The sequence below is a fragment of the Podarcis filfolensis genome (assembly GCF_964270895.1).
Source record: "Podarcis filfolensis genome assembly, chromosome: 1".
Classification (NCBI taxonomy): domain Eukaryota; kingdom Metazoa; phylum Chordata; class Lepidosauria; order Squamata; family Lacertidae; genus Podarcis; species Podarcis filfolensis.
In genome coordinates, this window is record NC_139604.1 from 78,825,048 (window position 1) to 78,842,071 (window position 17,024).

Below are 17,024 nucleotides of genomic sequence, written 5' to 3' on the forward strand. Positions count from 1 at the left end.
TTACAATTCATTAAGCCCACCAGAGGAGCTCCTTCATACATGCAAATATTCCAATATACATACTCACTAACTCACATTTCCCCACCTACACAAGATCTTCCCAATTTGCTTCAATATTGGAGCAGCTCCAAATGCACATCTCCCAATGAACATAAGTCAAGAGCAGGCTATGATGTTCATTGGGGGTGTGAAGTTGGAGCTGCTGTGGTCTATAACCAATAGTAAGGCTCATTTGTGTGAGCAACGAGGACGCAATTAACTTTAGATCAATCCCATAGTGTGTTTCCAATCAGCTGGGCAACATAATATCTGTTATTTACCAAAAGGAATTTCAGCTGGAACTGTGACAAAAGCCTTTCTTTATATACTTCGGTAATCGTGTGTCCTGCTGTTTCCTCTATGTTTCCTTTCTGGTTTTCAGGACATCCGACAGCTCCTTATTCATCCAGCTGGTTCTCTTATGAGCCCTTCTTATCTTTCCTTTGCATCAGAGCAGCCTGAAGTTATGCATCTGATAAAATCTTCTTCTAGAGCAACTATCAGTTTAGACACGTTTCCCTCTTAGTTGTTGGGTTTTTTTTTTTTAATAAATACTATGGACCATGAACATCTCTGCAAAGCCCCAGTTGAAATCTTCTGGGTTTTTTGTTTTGTATAACTCTCTTTGCTCTGCTGCCTTCAACTTTTCCTAATGTGGGTAGTTCCATTTTCATGTGTCATATCAAAACCAAACCAATATATCCATTCACTTTCCTTCCTTTCTAGGTGTCCTATTCAAAACTGTCTTATAGGAATGTGTGAAGAACCTAGGGCACCATGGACATAATCCAGCAAGTTAATTTACATACATTCAAAAACGAAGGATACATTTGGATTTTTTAGAATGCCATAAGGACTGCTTCCCCTGGATAGTTTTCTCTCCTCCCTTTCACAGACCAAAAAAAGTGTGTGCATCATAAACATTTTGTGCTTTTTCCTATGAGGTCTGGTAAATGTCATATCCAATAGAATTCAGATAGCTCCTCTTGAAACTGAATAATTTTAGACACTCCCCACAACCATCAAATTAGAACTAACACACGAATCTTCATTATTTTTCCACTGGCAACAAAACCATCCACAAATGATCCCTAAAAAAAATAATTATGAGAAGCAAAAGAATCCATTAGTGGTATACAGCTAACGTTTACTCAGAGTAGACCCATAGAAATAAATGACCATGACTGAGTTAGGCCCATTACTTTCAATGGGTCTACTCTGAGTGTAGCTCAGTGGAATACCACCTCATGTTTTTGTGCCATGCCAGCATTGGAAAGTACCAAATCTGTGATCTATATGGTTCAGTCAATGGAAACAGATGTAAGATGTGATTTGATGGCCGGGGTGGGTGGTGGGTAACACTGAAAATATTGTGCAATTTCAACAGCATCCATTTTTCTAATGCATTCTCACTCTCTGGCACTCTCTCCATCTCTAATCTGACTCCTGCAGTGTTTTGGAGGGAGGTGACTAAAAATCAGTCCTCCTGTCAGGGAAATATCTCCTTACTCACCCAGTGTTAAGATATTCCACCCTCTCCTTCTTTAGCAGAGTTTGTCCCTTCATCCAGTGAAGTAAACAGCTCATGTATATACATGAAACAAAGCCTTAATAGTAGAAAAATGCAACTGATGACCTGAAGGAAGGGGCCGATTCTAGAGTACAGCATAAAAGCCCCACACCCTAGAGGCCAGGTATTCCATTTATCAAATTAGCCTTCAGTGCTTTTCCTATATGAAGCACCGACATGCTCACCGCTGATCCCTCCAATCTTCTCCCCTTGCAGTCTCCCAGATTGTTCCTCTTTCTCACCCACTCTCAATTCATCTGTGCAGGGGACAGTCCGAGCTGTGGAAAGTACATGGAGCTAGAAGAGGAAGTGGGAAGAACAGCATTGCTCTTCTGAGTTCCTCCTTTGGTTCTCTGTACATTTCGAGGGGGCAATAACTGACATCACATGACAAAGGAGGCAATGCAGGGTGGGGTTTATGGGTATCAGGGGACTTCTCAAGGGCACCATGTTGGTGACATCAGTATGAAGAATGACCACCATTTCCCCAGGTGGTGTGAATAGGATATTCTTGACATCTTTCTGCTCATTTATCTCAGTGGCTTTCAAATAATCCACACTTATAAAACCCTTTCCATAGCAACTTCTCTGTTTTATGGACGCCAGCTCCAGAATGTTGTTGTTTGCGGGGGGCGCCTTGGGCTGTCAACAGAAAAACCTTGTCTCTCTTTTTTTTAAAAAAGTAATATTTATTAAAGTTTTAAAGGTTACAAAAAGAAAAAAGAGAAAATACCAAATTAAGCAAAAACAATACAACACATCACAATAAGGAAAAAGAAAAAAGAAAAAGAAAAAAAAAACAGAAAAATAGAAACAATTAAAAAACACAACGAACCTTCCCATAACTTATCTTTCATTTGCTTGTTTCCTTGACCTCCTCACACCTCCCTTTTTTGTATTCTAGTTCAGTTAGCTATTTCAGCAAATCCTTTCCATCTTTCCCAGTTTTTGTCCTATAATTTATCTTAATATAATGTAACTTTACTTTCCCTCTTTTCACCAATTAACAATCTATTTTTACTTAATCCTTTATAACATTTCTGCTAAAGCCACATAACTTCATTCCAACATCCTTCTAACATTCCTTAATTTTACAATGTTTCTGTAAATAAACTTTAAATTTCTTCCAATCTTCTTCCACCGACTATTCTCCCTGGTCTCGGATTCTGCCAGTCATTTCCGCCAGTTCCATATAGTCCATCACCTTCATCTGCCATTCTTCCCGGGTGGGTAGATCTTGTCTCTTCCAGTACTTTGCAGTAAGTATTCTTGCTGCTGTTGTAGCATACATAAAGAAAGTTCTATCCTTCTTTGGCACCAATTGGCTGACCATGCCCAGGAGAAAGGCCTCTGGTTTCCTCAGAAAGGTATATTTAAATACCTTTTTCATTTCATTATAGATCATCTCCCAGAAAGTCTTAATCCTTGGGCATGTCCACCAAAGGTGAAAGAATGTACCTTCAGTCTCTTTACATTTCCAACATTTATTATCGGGCAAATGGTAAATTTTTGCAAGCTTGACTGGTGTCATGTACCACCTGTAGATCATTTTCATTATATTCTCTCTTAAGGCATTACATGCCGTGAACTTCATACCTGTGGTCCATAACTGTTCCCAGTCAGCCATCATAATATTATGTCCAACATCTTGTGCCCATTTAATCATAGCTGATTTCACCGTTTCATCCTGAGTGTTCCATTTCAACAGCAAGTTATACATTCTTGACAAATTCTTAATTTTGGGATCTAACAGTTCTGTTTCCAATTTTGATTTTTCCACCTGGAAGCCAATTTTTTTGTCCAAATTATATGCCTCCATTATTTGATAATAATGGAGCCAGTCTCGCACGCTATTTTTTAGTTTTTCAAAACTCTGCAGTTTTAATCTATCTCCCTCTTGTTCCAAAATTTCCCAATATTTCGGCCATTTGGCCTCCATATTGAGCTTTTTCTGAGCCTTCGCTTCCATTGGTGACAACCACCTTGGGGTTTTATTTTCCAGGAAGTCCTTATATCTTATCCAAACATTAAACAGTGCTTTTCTGACAATATGGTTTTTAAACGCTTTATGTGCTTTGACCTTATCATACCACAAATATGCATGCCACCCAAATACATTGTTAAAGCCTTCTAGGTCCAACACGTCAGTGTTTTCAAGAAGCAGCCATTCTCTCAGCCAGCAAAAAGCGGCTGATTCATAATAAAGTTTAAAGTCTGGCAGGGCAAATCCACCTCTTTCTTTAGCATCAGTTAATATCTTAAATTTTATTTGAGGCTTCTTGCCCTGCCAGACAAATCTAGAAATATCTCTCTGCCACTTCTTGAAACAATCCATTTTATCCAAAATTTGCAATGTTTGAAACAAAAACAGCATCCTTGGCAATACATTCATTTTTATCACAGCAATTCGGCCTAGCAATGATAGCTTCAGATTTGACCATATTTCTAAATCCTTTTTCACTTCCATCCAACATTTTTCATAGTTATCCTTAAATAAATTCACATTCTTAGCAGTCATATTAACCCCTAGGTATTTCACTTTCTTAACCAGTGTTAATCCTGTCTCCTTCTGAAACCTCTCTCTCTCAGTCACTGTTAGATTTTTCTCTAAAACCTTAGTTTTCATCTTGTTCAACTTAAAACCCGCTACCTGACCAAATTCTTGAATTAGTTCCAGTACTCTTTTAGTACTAGATTCTGGCTCCTGTAGTGTCAATACCAAATCATCGGCAAATGCTTTCAATTTGTACTGTTTAGCTCCGACTTGTATACCTTTAACCAATCCCTTCTAATCATGTTTAAAAGGACCTCCAGGACCGATATAAAAAGCAATGGAGAGATTGGGCAACCCTGTCGTGTTCCTTTCTCTATCTTAAATTCTTCTGTCACTACATTATTCACAATTAATTTTGCCTTTTGTTCTGAGTAAATTGCACCTATACCATTTCCAAAACCTTGACCAACCCCCATCCCCTGTAAATTCTTCTTCATAAAACTCCAAGAAAAACCTTGTCTCACTGTGGAAAGGCCACTAGTACTATTTTGTCACTGCTCTCTCCCAAGAGAGTGGACAAAGAAGTGAGAAGTGATTCCTGCAAAGAAGAGCTCCTGCTTGTTTGCCGTTTCCTCTTCTTTGGGGCAGTGATGGGAACTTGGTTTCACTGCCATCCAGAGATGGAGGGAGATAGGTCAGACAATCAAATGAGTATGTCCGTCTCACATGCTCTTTAAACCTATGAATGCTCCTATGATGCACGTGTGAAGGTCTCTTTTTCCTTTTACAATTGTCCTTTCATGAAATAGGTAAAGAATAATGTTTCTAGAAAGTTTCTCAAATGTGAAGGCACAGAAAAATACTGGCATCTGGGATGAGGTACTGCTGTGCTGTCCTCCTGGCTTTGACAGTGCTGCAGATGCTCCCTGGGGCTGGGGTAAGATAGGGCAGCAGAAATACTGGGGGTGGCGGCAGCCTCAAGCGCAGTGTGTGCTTGGTTGTGGCATGTGTGCAGTGCCTCAACGGTTTATTTGGTTTGTATGTGTACCCATGGGCCCAAGAAGGTTGGTGACTCCTGAGCAGCCATAAACTACTGGTTGGAGTAAAAAGGTAAAGCTAAAGGACCCCTGGACAGTTAAGTCCAGTCAAAGGCGTGCTCATCTTGCTTTCAGGCTGAGGGAGCTGGCGTTTATCCACAGAAAATTTCTGGGTCATGTGGCCAGCATGACTAAACCGCTTTTGGCGCAATGAAACACCCTGATGGAAACCGGAATGCACGAAAACACCGGCCGTTTACCTTTCTGTCACAGCAGTACCTATTTATCTACTTACACTGGTGCACTTTCGAACTGCTAGGTTTATAGGAGCTGGGACAGAGCAACAGGAGCTCACCCCATCTTGGGGATTCGAACCACTGACCTTCTGATTGGCAAGTCCAAGAGGCTCAGTTTGTTGGAGTACAACACACAGGCCAACCCCATGCATATTTATTCAGAAATCTCACTAAATTCAGTAGGCTTTACTTCCGCTTCCAGTGGAGGAATGCCTAATCGTTAATTCTGAATTCTTCCTAGATTGTTGCAAATGCACGTGTAACAGCTGCAGACGTGACATATTAAAATCCAGGATCCGAGAAACCGACCCCCGGCCCAAGGAACACGACAGAAACAGAAGCAGCTGAGCATTGCTCACTGTGTAACTCATTAACCGGGGCAGTTCCCTTCCCCCACCCTCTTCACCCTTCACAAAAATGTTAATCCCCTGCAGCTAAGCCCTCAGAAACCCCTGCGAGGAGGTATGTTTTCTTTTCCATCCTTGTACCAGATGCCTGCCAGCAGTCCCTCCTCCTCCCCACCCCCGGGGCCTGCCTTGCGCCTCCAGCTCACAAGGGGAATAACACTGCTGGCAGGGCGAGAGGGCAGATCTCCACCAACGAATGGCAAGAGGCAACGGAAAGCAGCCCCAGAGCCCCCCAGGTGATGATGGCAGGCTGAAGAGGCAGCGCAGCCTTACGCCCCTTCATTTAGGAAGCAAGACAGCACTGCGTTCCACGGGGCTTACTCGCGGGTAAACGTGCCCAGGATTTGCAGCCTTGGTCTCCCCTTCCCCCCGCGGGAGAGAGAAGTTCTCCTCCCCAATCCCACTTGTAGCCCTCATAAGCATCCTTCACAACAGTACAAAAGCGCGTGATTTGATCCCCATCGCGGGGCTCCCCGCGGCGGAGTCTCGAACCGGGAGCCCCGAGCCTCCGGGGCGGGAAAGAAGGACGCGAGACAGCGGCCCAGTCCTTGACGCGCGGTGCATTGTGGGCCACGCACTGTTGTGTGCAGGAGCCGCGGAGGCTGCCGGGAGCGGCGGGAGGCGGCGACGAAACTCTGAACGGCGGCGGCGGCGGCGCGGAGCAGGAGGAGGAGGAGGCGGCGGCGGCTGAGGGCCCGGCTTGGGAGGCAGCAGCGGCGGCCGGACTCGCTCAGCTTCTCCTCGGCTCCACCAGCGGGACCCTACCGGGCCAGAGGCCGCCGCCGCGGGACGGAGGAGCGCCGAGAGAGCAGCAGCAGCGCCGCCGCCGCCGCCGTGGCCACCTCGGATGCGGAGGTGGCGGCAGGAGGAGGCGGAGCGACCTGCGGGTGGGAAGGCCGGGCTCGAGGGTGAGGGGCGCTCGCCTCTCTCCGCCGAGGCCTCCGGGGAAGGGAAGCGAAGCCCCACCTTCCTGCCCCCTCTTCTTCCTCCTGGTGAGGGGGGAACCTCCGAGGAGAAGCAGCTCAACTTCGGGCTCTCCCCCACCCACTCCCAACTTTTCAGCCGCTTCTGCGTTTTATTGGTTTCTCCATCCAATTTCTACACATTGGGGTGGGGATTAAGGATTGGGGCTGCTGCCCCCTTTTTTTAACTTCCAGGGAAGATGCCCAGAAAGGCTTCTGCACCCCCTTGAAGCTTCCCCACCGCACACGCCGCCACCCACCGCCGCCTCTCTCTGAAAGAAAACAACCAACAACCCGCTTAAGAGGAATTATAAATGCGGGACAAGAGACCCGAGAAGCTGAAAGAAGGAAAAGTTCCTGCGCTGCCTAACGAGAGGCGGATTGGAGCAGCGCCCTCCCAGCTCCTGCGGGAATAGAGAAGTTCTCCCAACTTTTTTTGTATCTTCGGGTTTTTTTAAGTAGCGCCATCGTGACCTAAAGTGAGCTTTGTATACTGTGCACTGTTGATTGATTGTCGGCCTAGAAGCACTAAAAACAGTTGGCCCCTTTTTTTTGGCCACAGGCTTCTCCTAACCTGGCTTTTTTTTGTAAGCCAGGATTAGATAGGAAGGGAGCTTGCTTGAAGACTGGGTTGTTCCGTATCTGTTTCTTTACCCCAGAGGACGATACTATCTTGCTGCTGCTGCTGTTGCTCCTGTTGGACCATCTCCTTTTCCAAGCAAGATTATTTATCCTCTTGTTTGCGGTTCAAGGATTATTTAATGAATGGATTTTGTAGTCAAGCTGGATGGCTGCTCTACCATTTGAAATGTTTTTGGAAATCATGCCGAGTTGCTGAAAAGAGCTGATATTGCTGGAAAATTTTAGCCTCTGGCAAAGCCTTTTTTGTTCACCGACCAAGGTAAATGAAACAATGGAAGCTTATAAATTATTTTAGTTAGCAGCTATAAAACATGAGATAACTAAGAGAAAAGTAACTACATACATTCCACTTTGATTATGTTGATTAATGCCTAAGAATTATAAATGAAGTTTTTCATTATATTATATAATCATAAACGTATGGGGAGTGGAATTGGTCCCATTGCATGGCCCTTGAGAAAATTGCTTGCTTATGTTTAGCTCAGTCTTTATGAACATCTAAGGAAGGATAAAGGACTTTATTAGATGAACTGCTTAATTTGGTTGGCTGTAACAGAAAGTTAGCTGTTCAGTTTTGTCAGGGAACAGACACATTAACTCAGTTTTTTCTGTACTTTTTGTAATGCTGTTCTGAAGTGTATATTTCCACATACATATTAAAACTTAAAGAGCTATACAGTCACTATTATTAAAATAGTTTAACATGTGCTTTGATGCTTTTGTATTTTGTTCCCATGGTGGCTTTTTGTGATGCATTGTAGGGTCTAGTGATGCTGTATTGCTGTTAGTGCTTTGATCTTCTGCTTGTTCATGAGGTTGCTTTTTGTGTTGTACTTCCTAAGAACATGCCTGCTTATTAATTGATGGCGGCATCCAACTGCAAAAAGGCTCTAATGCTATTTTAATGGCAACAAATTTCTGTAATGGAGATTGTGCAGCTACAATAATAAGCTCATGTAGACAGTAAAACCTAGGTAGCTTTCATGAGGGCAGAGGGCAGTTTTAAGAACCTGGGGGTACCTATTTTTCCATATAATTGATTGTAGTTCTACTGTAGATCTTTGATTTTATATGCATCATAAGCTTGCTTTTAAGTTTTGTACGTGTTACAGGATAGGATGCATGTTCTTTAAATCATTGCATTTACATTGTTTAATAACTACTGCCTGTGGTTCTATACTTGCAATGCAGATTAGATTTCTTAATCTCACCCACAAATATGTGGGTGATTCACCCCTTTGCCTCTAATAACTTCAACAGGATGAGGACTTTAAAGGCATTTGGTTTTGTCAGGTTATAGGTAATGTAGGGTAAGAATCTTGTTAGGAGTAGCAAGTTAGAAAATGAGGTATTGTGTTAGCAGTTAGTACTAGTAATACATATTTGTTTTATACTTAGCTCATAAACGTCATTTGACGTGACACAGTTGTAAAGACACTTATAACAAACCTCCACTGCTACATTCAGATAAGTTAAAGAGGTTGTGGGGTACTTTATGTCATTGGGGAAGACCATTGCACATAAAAGCTCTGTTACTCTGGATTTGTATTTTTTGCCATGTTAATGGTATAACTAAATGTTTTAAATTTCATTTCAAGATGATGTGCGAGGTGATGCCAACTATCAGTGAGGCAGAGATTCCCTCAGGGGGAAGTGGAAGCCATGGTTCAGGTTCCCCCCTACAGTCGGATGCTGATTCCCATTTCGAGCAATTAATGGTATCCATGTTGGAGGAACGAGATCGCCTTTTGGACACACTGCGAGAGACTCAAGAGACACTAGCATTAACACAGGGTAAACTGCATGAAGTTGGTCATGAAAGGGATTCTCTACAACGACAGCTTAATACTGCACTGCCACAGGTATGTTTTTTTAATATATATATAAACAAGCAAACTTTGATATCATTAAACTTTTGATCACTTTCTTCAGGAATTAACATGTGAGTTAAATGAAACACTTTAAAGAGCCCATAGCATGATTTTTTTCCTTTGCTTAGTGAAATAATATAGGAAATATGAGACAAAAAGTTTAATGTGAGCAGGAAAACTTTGAAGGTTGCTTCATACTGCACTGTTGTTGCAGGATAGACTCTCAGAACCTTGCAAATTTAGCTTTAGGTGGCTTTTTAGCTTTTTCAGAAATAACAATTTGTAATTAAGGTGGCCAGCAAGATTTCTAAGGCTAGAATAAGCAAACTCTTTGTGTAAGGTTTGTAGTAGTGTAAGTAGAGTGGTGGTGGTGTAGTGTAAATTGCCAAAATTGATTGGCATTAAAGGTGAATTGCTTTACTCTTAAAGATATCTAGGGTTCATCTTTAGAGAGGTGGAATTAAGCACATATAGAATCTGAGCAGCAACTGGAGGGATTATAAATTTTAAAAAACTACAATTCTGGTTCTGCCCCTATTATTTCTTAGGAGGGGAGAGAGTGGGAGAGGGAGAATCTAGAGGTGTCAAACATAGTGAACCACTGTTCTTCTCCATATTAAGAAATTGTCACCTTGATCATTCTCTGTGCCAGGAGAGAGCTGTAGCAGCAGTCATAGTTTGCAGTCAAGTTTCTATAGATCAGAAAACAAGCACATTATGGCCCCACCCCTGCACCCTTTGTGTCCTTTTCTCCTGTCAGAGGCTGGACTATCCTATTAACAGCAGCTGCCAGACACTATTCTCTTAGGCTCTCTAGCAAAATAGTGAGCCACTCAAGTGCTAGGGTATCCCTTTCTTTCTCCTGATAAAGAAAAAGCCCAACCTACCTGTAAGAATTACTGGTCCCAGGATATGTGAGCGTCAGAGCTCAGTGGGGTTTTGGATCAAGTCTGTGGTCACCAGATGTAGTTGACTCAGTCAGTTGCTGGCATACAATAAATTTAAGACTTCTCTAATATAGAATCTCTCCAGTTAATGCCAGGAGAAATAGCAGCAGATGATTGATCTTTAATAAAAAGGTAAAGGACCCCTGACATGTCAAGTCTAGTCGCAAACGACTCTGGGGTTGCAGCACTCATCTCACTTTACTAGCCGAGGGAGCCGACGTTTGTCTGCAGACAGTTTTTCCGGGTCATGTGGCAAGCCGCTTCTGGCGAAACCAGAGCAGCGCATGGAAACGCCGTTTACCTTTCTGCCGGAGTGGTACCTATTTATCTACTTGCACTTTGACGTGCTTTCGAACTGCTAGGTTGGCAGGAGCTGGGACCGAACAATGGGAGCTCACCCTGTTGCGGGGATTCGAACCATAGAGTACATGCAAAAGGTCCCATATTCAGTCCCGGTATCTCCAGGTAGTACAAGGAGAAACCCTTGTCTGAAACCATGGAGAGCCACTGGCAGTTATTGTCAACAATACTACGCTAGATGGATGAGTGTTCGGGTGGGACCCCTAAATGGCTTGTGATCCAACAACCTAAACAGAGAGCCTCTGCCAATATCAACTGATCTCAGGCCCTATGATTGGCAGGGGAGACAGGACAATAGCTCTCCATGGTTTCAGGTAAGGGTCTCTCGGTTCTACCTGGAGATACTTGGGATTGAACCTGGAATCTTTTGCATGCAAAGCGTGTTCACTTCTCTACTGCTGAGCTATAGCCCTTCCCATTAAAAAGTTTCTTATGTTCCTTTCTTAACTGAACCATCATACCTACTTCTGAGATTTAGAGCTGGTTAACTACTTGTTGCCCTTGTGCTGCTTCAGTATTAAGTCTCTTCAGATTATTTGGTGTGTGTTTTTTTTAAGCTGCCACTTAAATACTGACATATGTGTTGAGCTTTAATGGAATGCAGAGTCTACAGAGAAAAGCTCCTTATTTTGGCTGTAGTCTTAAATGAGAACACAATGCATTTGTTATATATAATTGTTAGAAGAGGATATTTAAGGCTTTCTCTCCCACAGGGATATGTTTGGGGGGGGAGAGGGGGGGGAGGGTGTATCAGTTTAAGAAGTTACTTTGGAGACTGCCAGAGGAGAGAAACAATAGGATTTTATTTTTGTTTGTATATGTGTAAATAAAGAAGCAAGTAGCCCAACTATAGCCAGCCTCTTGTCAAGTATGCTACAAGTTGATTCCACTGCATAAGACAATACCTCTCTAATAATTGGCATGAGATTACAGTAATATGTTTAACAAACAGTCTTGTGGCACCTTAAAGATGAAGTAATTTATTCTGACATAAGTTTTTGTGGACTTATTTGTCTTAAAGATGCAACAGGACTCTGTTTTTGTTTTAAGAGACTAACACTTGTACTCCACTGGACATGGAACAAATTATACATCATTACGATCTAAAATAATCAGCACTCAAAAACACCACAAGAAAAGCAAGAAAACAGAAATAGTTTTTCCTTATGTTGGGTCAGATCAGAAAGTAATTAGTCCCTGTAGATCAGTGTAACAAAGGGTCTCAAGTCCAGTTTCACTGATGCTAACTAAATACTGAAAATTGAACCTAGAGCCTGATTATATTCAAAGCCTGAACATGGTGAAGCCACTTGGCATTCTTGCTTGCTGTAGAGATTGTTAGAACAACTTTATTTAAAGCAGAGATGGGGAACCTGAGGCTCTCCAGATACTGGGTTGCAACTATGTGTCATCCCTGACCATTGGTCATGCTGGCAAGGGCAAATGGAGTTGGAGTCCATTAACATATAGACAACCTCAGGTTCCTCATCCCTAGTGTAGGGATAACTTTCATAAATAAATAGCATTACACTGAGAATTTTGATATATTGTTTGCTAGACTCTAGCATTTGGACTTCTTTGGATGTGCATATGGTTGGCTTAATGAAAGCTGAAGATTTAGAGAGGCAATCCTATTGGTTCCTCCCTCCTTCAGAGGGAGTGTAACCCCATCAAGAGCAGGCAACCTACTATCCATCCAGTCTAGGGAACCACGCACTAACAGTGCCTCAGTCTTAAAGGCAAGCATGTTTTTAAAATGCTTGACGACAAGAATGGAAATGCTTCTCCAGACTAATTTGTGGCCATTCTTTTCAAAACTTATTCTTAAAGCCAGTATTAGAAACTGAGTTATGAAACCTAGGAGCTAAATGGCACCTTAAACCTAGGTTATGGGTGCAACAACGGAATGTCTAGGCGCACTTTTTATAACAAGAATACAAAGCTGAAAATGAATGAACTGCAACTAAAATCTTATATTCATTTCCCATATGGTCTAGTCCTCATCTGAAGACTTCAAAAAACAAATAATAATAATAAAAATAAAATTTTATTTATATTCCGCCCTCCCCAGGTGAAGCCAGGCTCAGAGCGGCTAACAACAGTAAAAGTAATACAGCATTCTAAAACCAATTCATTCTAAAATCAATTAAAAATCAAATTAATGGCAACCATTGGGCTAGAGTTTTATGAGGATTACCAAAGGAGGGGGTCAGGCTGTGCTTTGGCCAAAGGCCTGGTGGAACAGCTCTGTCTTGCAGGCCCTGTGGAAAGATGTCAAGTCCTGCAGGGCCTTAGTCTCTTGTGACAGAGCGTTCCACCAGATTGGGGCCACGGCCGAAAAAGCCCTGGCTCTGGTTGAGGCCAGCCTAACCTCCCTGTGGCCTGGGACCTCCAATATGTTTTTGTTTGAAGACCGTAAGGTCCTCCGTGGGACATACCAGGAGAGCCCGTCCCGTACGTACGAGGGTCCTAGGCTGTATAGGGCTTTAAAGGTTAAAACCAGCACCTTAAATATGATCCTGTACTCCACCAGGAGCCAGTGCAGCTGGTATAGCACCGGGTGAATGTGATCCCATGACGAGGACCCTGTAAGGAGTCTCGCTGCAGCATTCTGCACCTGCTGGAGTTTCTGGGTCAGTCTCAAGGGCAGCCCCATGTAGAGTGCTTCCCCTGCCTGCCCCCCTAATATTCTTAAGACAGTCTCTTCTCCAGTCTTCAGAGAGTGGCAGGAAGTGGGGCAGCAGAAAAAGGCCCTCCTTTCCTTCCAATCTGCAGCTTTAATCTGAAATCTTAGGCACAGTACTGTGCTCAGAGCTCAGAAACTGCTCATGCTAATGAAATTCCTTGTCTCAAAACGCTTAGAACAATGGGAATTTTGAATGCTGCTTAAAGCCTAGGAAATAAGTTGATGGGTGAATCAAATTCACATGTCTAATTTTAACCTGGACAATGTGTCATGTTGTTTGGATACTCAGCTATTTGTTTCTTTAATATATAGAGGAAAACGACACGAGGGAAACTTGAGGCAACTTATCTAACTTGGTTCTCAGTGCTTAAAGACTACATGTTTTCATAATCACATACAGCTAAACAAGCAAAATAACTGACTACCAAAATAAAAAATAAAAAATGGCAACAACTAAAACTGTACCCATTACCTCTTGAAATTAAGTGCAAATCTAATATGTATTGAATACATAGGTATGATATTGGGGGTATGTGTTATTGTTAGTGCATGAAAGTTAGTGTTAAATAGTTTTTATGTGTTTGGCTCTACAATGATACACTTACATATTTATTTAATCTACAACACATGGTGTATTTGTGCACCTGTATTTACAAGCAGAGGTTGTTGGAGGCCAGGGGCAGGAGTCTTGTTAGAATAAAGTTATCAACTCAAACGAAAAAAGCAGATAGTCCCTGACGGGGCCTCCTGGCTGGCTTAGACCTCGGGGGCCTAGGGCAAGTGTACCCGGCTGCACCTCCCTGCATGGACCTGCTTACAAGTGAATGAAAAATCAAGAAAATTATTTTTTTCCTCAACTTGCAGTTACTAAAATAGGCTTTGGAATTAGTGAAACAGTTTTTAAATTGCAGGCATAGAGAGTTGCACTTCTTTATAGGCCTGCAGGATGAGTAATCTCAAGCAGTACTGATTAAGTTGTTGTAAAAGAAGTGGTCATAATTGCTGTTACACGACTAATTATAGTGATTTGCTTGTGACACATAACATGAACTCTGCAGAAAAGAATGTTAAAATGTAAAAGACTTGAATGCCCTTGTATCAGTGTCCCTTCATGTTATTCTAATACTGTAGTGCCGAACATGCAATACATTTGTCCAAATAGCTATTAACCTCTAATATATTCTAAAATACTGAAAAAGTTTCTTAGTGTAAGCTTCCAATGTAGTCTTCTTTTAAATAGTTAAGCTGTTTTTTTCCAGAATTTGATTGATTTGTTTGATTTAGAATTTCTCCAACTAGGCTTTGCTGTGAATTTTTGTACCCTGGATAAAGGTTGAATCACAGCAAGCAAGCTGTTAAATGTAGGAACTCGTTTAGGATTAGCCTCTGTGGCATAGATCCCTTTAATATTTAGGCATATTCTTCCCTTACCTACACAAGTTCTGATAGGAAAGAAGACTTTTCTGTCCACAGCCATCAACAAGTACCCCAAAATATCTCTATTTAGGCATACACTATGCCAGCTAAGCTGTGAGCATGCTGAAGCTGCCCTGTGGTATCAATGTGCTACAGCCTACAAATGTTTTGCCTGCTTCTAGAATCGGTCCCTGCCTGTGTTCTTTCATGATGGCTCAGGGCAGCATGAATTGAGCTCTCTAAAACTTGTAAACTTCTCTATGGCCATGTGGTATGCTTTTGCATTACAGGTGTTGTTAAATAACACAATTAGAAAGAGATATGGAATACACTGCTTTGTTTCTTGAAGAGGAAGAATCTTTTCACACAGGTGTGGGCCTCTCCCACTGTTGATGAGTAATCCACATTCTTAAGAGGCTGGAGCAACTCCCCTACATAGAAAAGTTACAACATTTGGGTCTTTTTAGTATGGAACCTGATAAAGATTCAGGACAGGCAAAAGGATGTAGTTAGTGCTTCATGTAGTGCAGGAGTGGGGAACCTTTGGCCCTCTATATGTTGCTGAACTTCAACTCCCACCAGCCCCAGTAAGCATGGCTGATGACCAGGGATGAAATGAATTTAAGTTCAGCAACATCTGGAGGGCCAAAGGTTCCACACCCCTGACACATTGCACAGGTAAGCCCCCACGGGATGTAGTAATGGCCACCAACTTGCCTGGCTTTAAAATAAATGCTGGCAAATTCACAAAGGGGAAGACTATTGGTGGCTCCTGATCACAATAGCTGTTCACTACCTCCAGTATCAGAGACCGTATGCCTCTGAATCCCAGTTGCTTGAGAGCATGTGAGAGAGTGCAGTTGTACTCATGTCCTGATTGCAGGAATCCCATAGATATCTGATTAGCCACTGTGGAAACAGGATGCTGGATTAAACGGCTCTTTGGCCTGATCCAGCATATCTCTTCTTACATTCTTGGTACATGCAGATGTTGTTCATGAGGGTAGAGCAGTAATTCCCAGAGTGCCAGGCGGGGGTGGATCTACTATGAAACTAATGAAGCTTAAGCTTCAGGGCCCCTAATCCCAGAGGAGGCCCTGAAGTGACTTTAGTCCACATTGCTTTAAAAAATGGCGTCTAGTAGTCTCATGACTCAATTTTGTGTTGTATATATTACAACAGTCTCAAAGTTTGGAAGTCAGTAGCACAGATGTTGTAAAGGTGTGGTGATCTGTCATGGAACAACTCAATTGAAGAAGATAACAGTGGTTACCCAGACCTTGTGGCTGGTTTGAAGGGATCCCCATATTGGTTGAAGCGTTAGGGCCCCCAAAATGTAGGTCCGCCACTGGTGCCAGGGCCCAGTAGTGTGCTATGAGAAGCTAGTTTTTGCGCTAAGAGAAATTAAATGTTATTTTAAGCCTAAAGAACCCAATGGCATATTCCGTTCCCTATTTCATCTTTGCAAAATTGACTGCTCTAGTCTTGCCTCCTTCCATTTGGCCTCCACAGGTCATGTAATCCTGACATTGGTTCTAAATGCATTTGGCCAATTCAACACCTCCCAATGTAGTGAAGCAGCATAATTGCTCATACTTAGAGGAGGCTTTCTATTAAGTTTCTGCATGAGTCACTGTTCTAGGCATGGCTCCTTCTAGTTAGGTGATAATCCCAGAACTGTGAGTCATGCAGAAATGTGTAAAGATAGTTCCACTGATGGTGTATAATTCTTGCTCTTAACTATCTATAATGAATGGGCCACCTGCTGTTGATGAATTGCAATTTAATCATTCGTCAACATTTGCTATGCTGGCTGGGGCAGATATAGGATGTAGTCCAACAACATGTATGGAGAGCAACAAGTTGTCCACCCCTTCTCTAAAACATAATATTTTCTTAGGGTGCAAGTGTAAAGTGCTCTAATTCTAGGAGAGGGGGAAAGAAGTGGCTCTGCCATCAGTAGTTTTGTGAAGCACTGGGCCAAATATGGAAAAAAGTTTAAACACAACATTTATTCTAGCTATTGTAGGTATTACATTATATTAGATGTTGGAGATAAAAATGATTGTAGTGATGAATGCAGTCTAAACCTTACACCTCCAAATAATTACACAGCTTGTTTCAGGAACTGTTCGTGCTGAAAATTTTCTTGCTTGCAAGTATACAGGGATGCTAAATTGAGTACATTTTGAACTGCCATGAAAGAGATGGCTAAATTCTTGTTTATGAAGTTGGAGGTTGCGAAATGCATTTGCATTCTAAGCACTAATGAAAGCTGTAAATGCAGACGGGAGTTT

General features: G+C 42.3%; 1 protein-coding gene across 12 annotated transcripts in view; it reads left to right on the plus strand.

The window, feature by feature from the left end:
• The first annotated feature begins 6,436 nt into the window (after positions 1–6,436).
• Positions 6,437–17,024, plus strand: part of PPFIA1 (PTPRF interacting protein alpha 1) — a 64,610-nt gene continuing 54,022 nt past the window's right edge. For 10 of the 12 annotated variants that reach the window (XR_014544962.1, XM_083601238.1, XM_083601244.1 and 7 more), the window contains exons 1-2: positions 6,456–7,706; positions 9,046–9,309. Coding sequence is in view for 11 of the 12 variants with exons in the window: in XM_083601238.1 (XP_083457364.1) it covers positions 9,046–9,309 (264 nt within the window). In the remaining variant the exon portion in view is untranslated. Of the gene's footprint in view, positions 7,707–9,045; positions 9,310–17,024 lie in introns of all 12 variants that reach the window. The other 2 variants (XM_083601239.1, XM_083601240.1) reach the window with 2 other exon arrangements.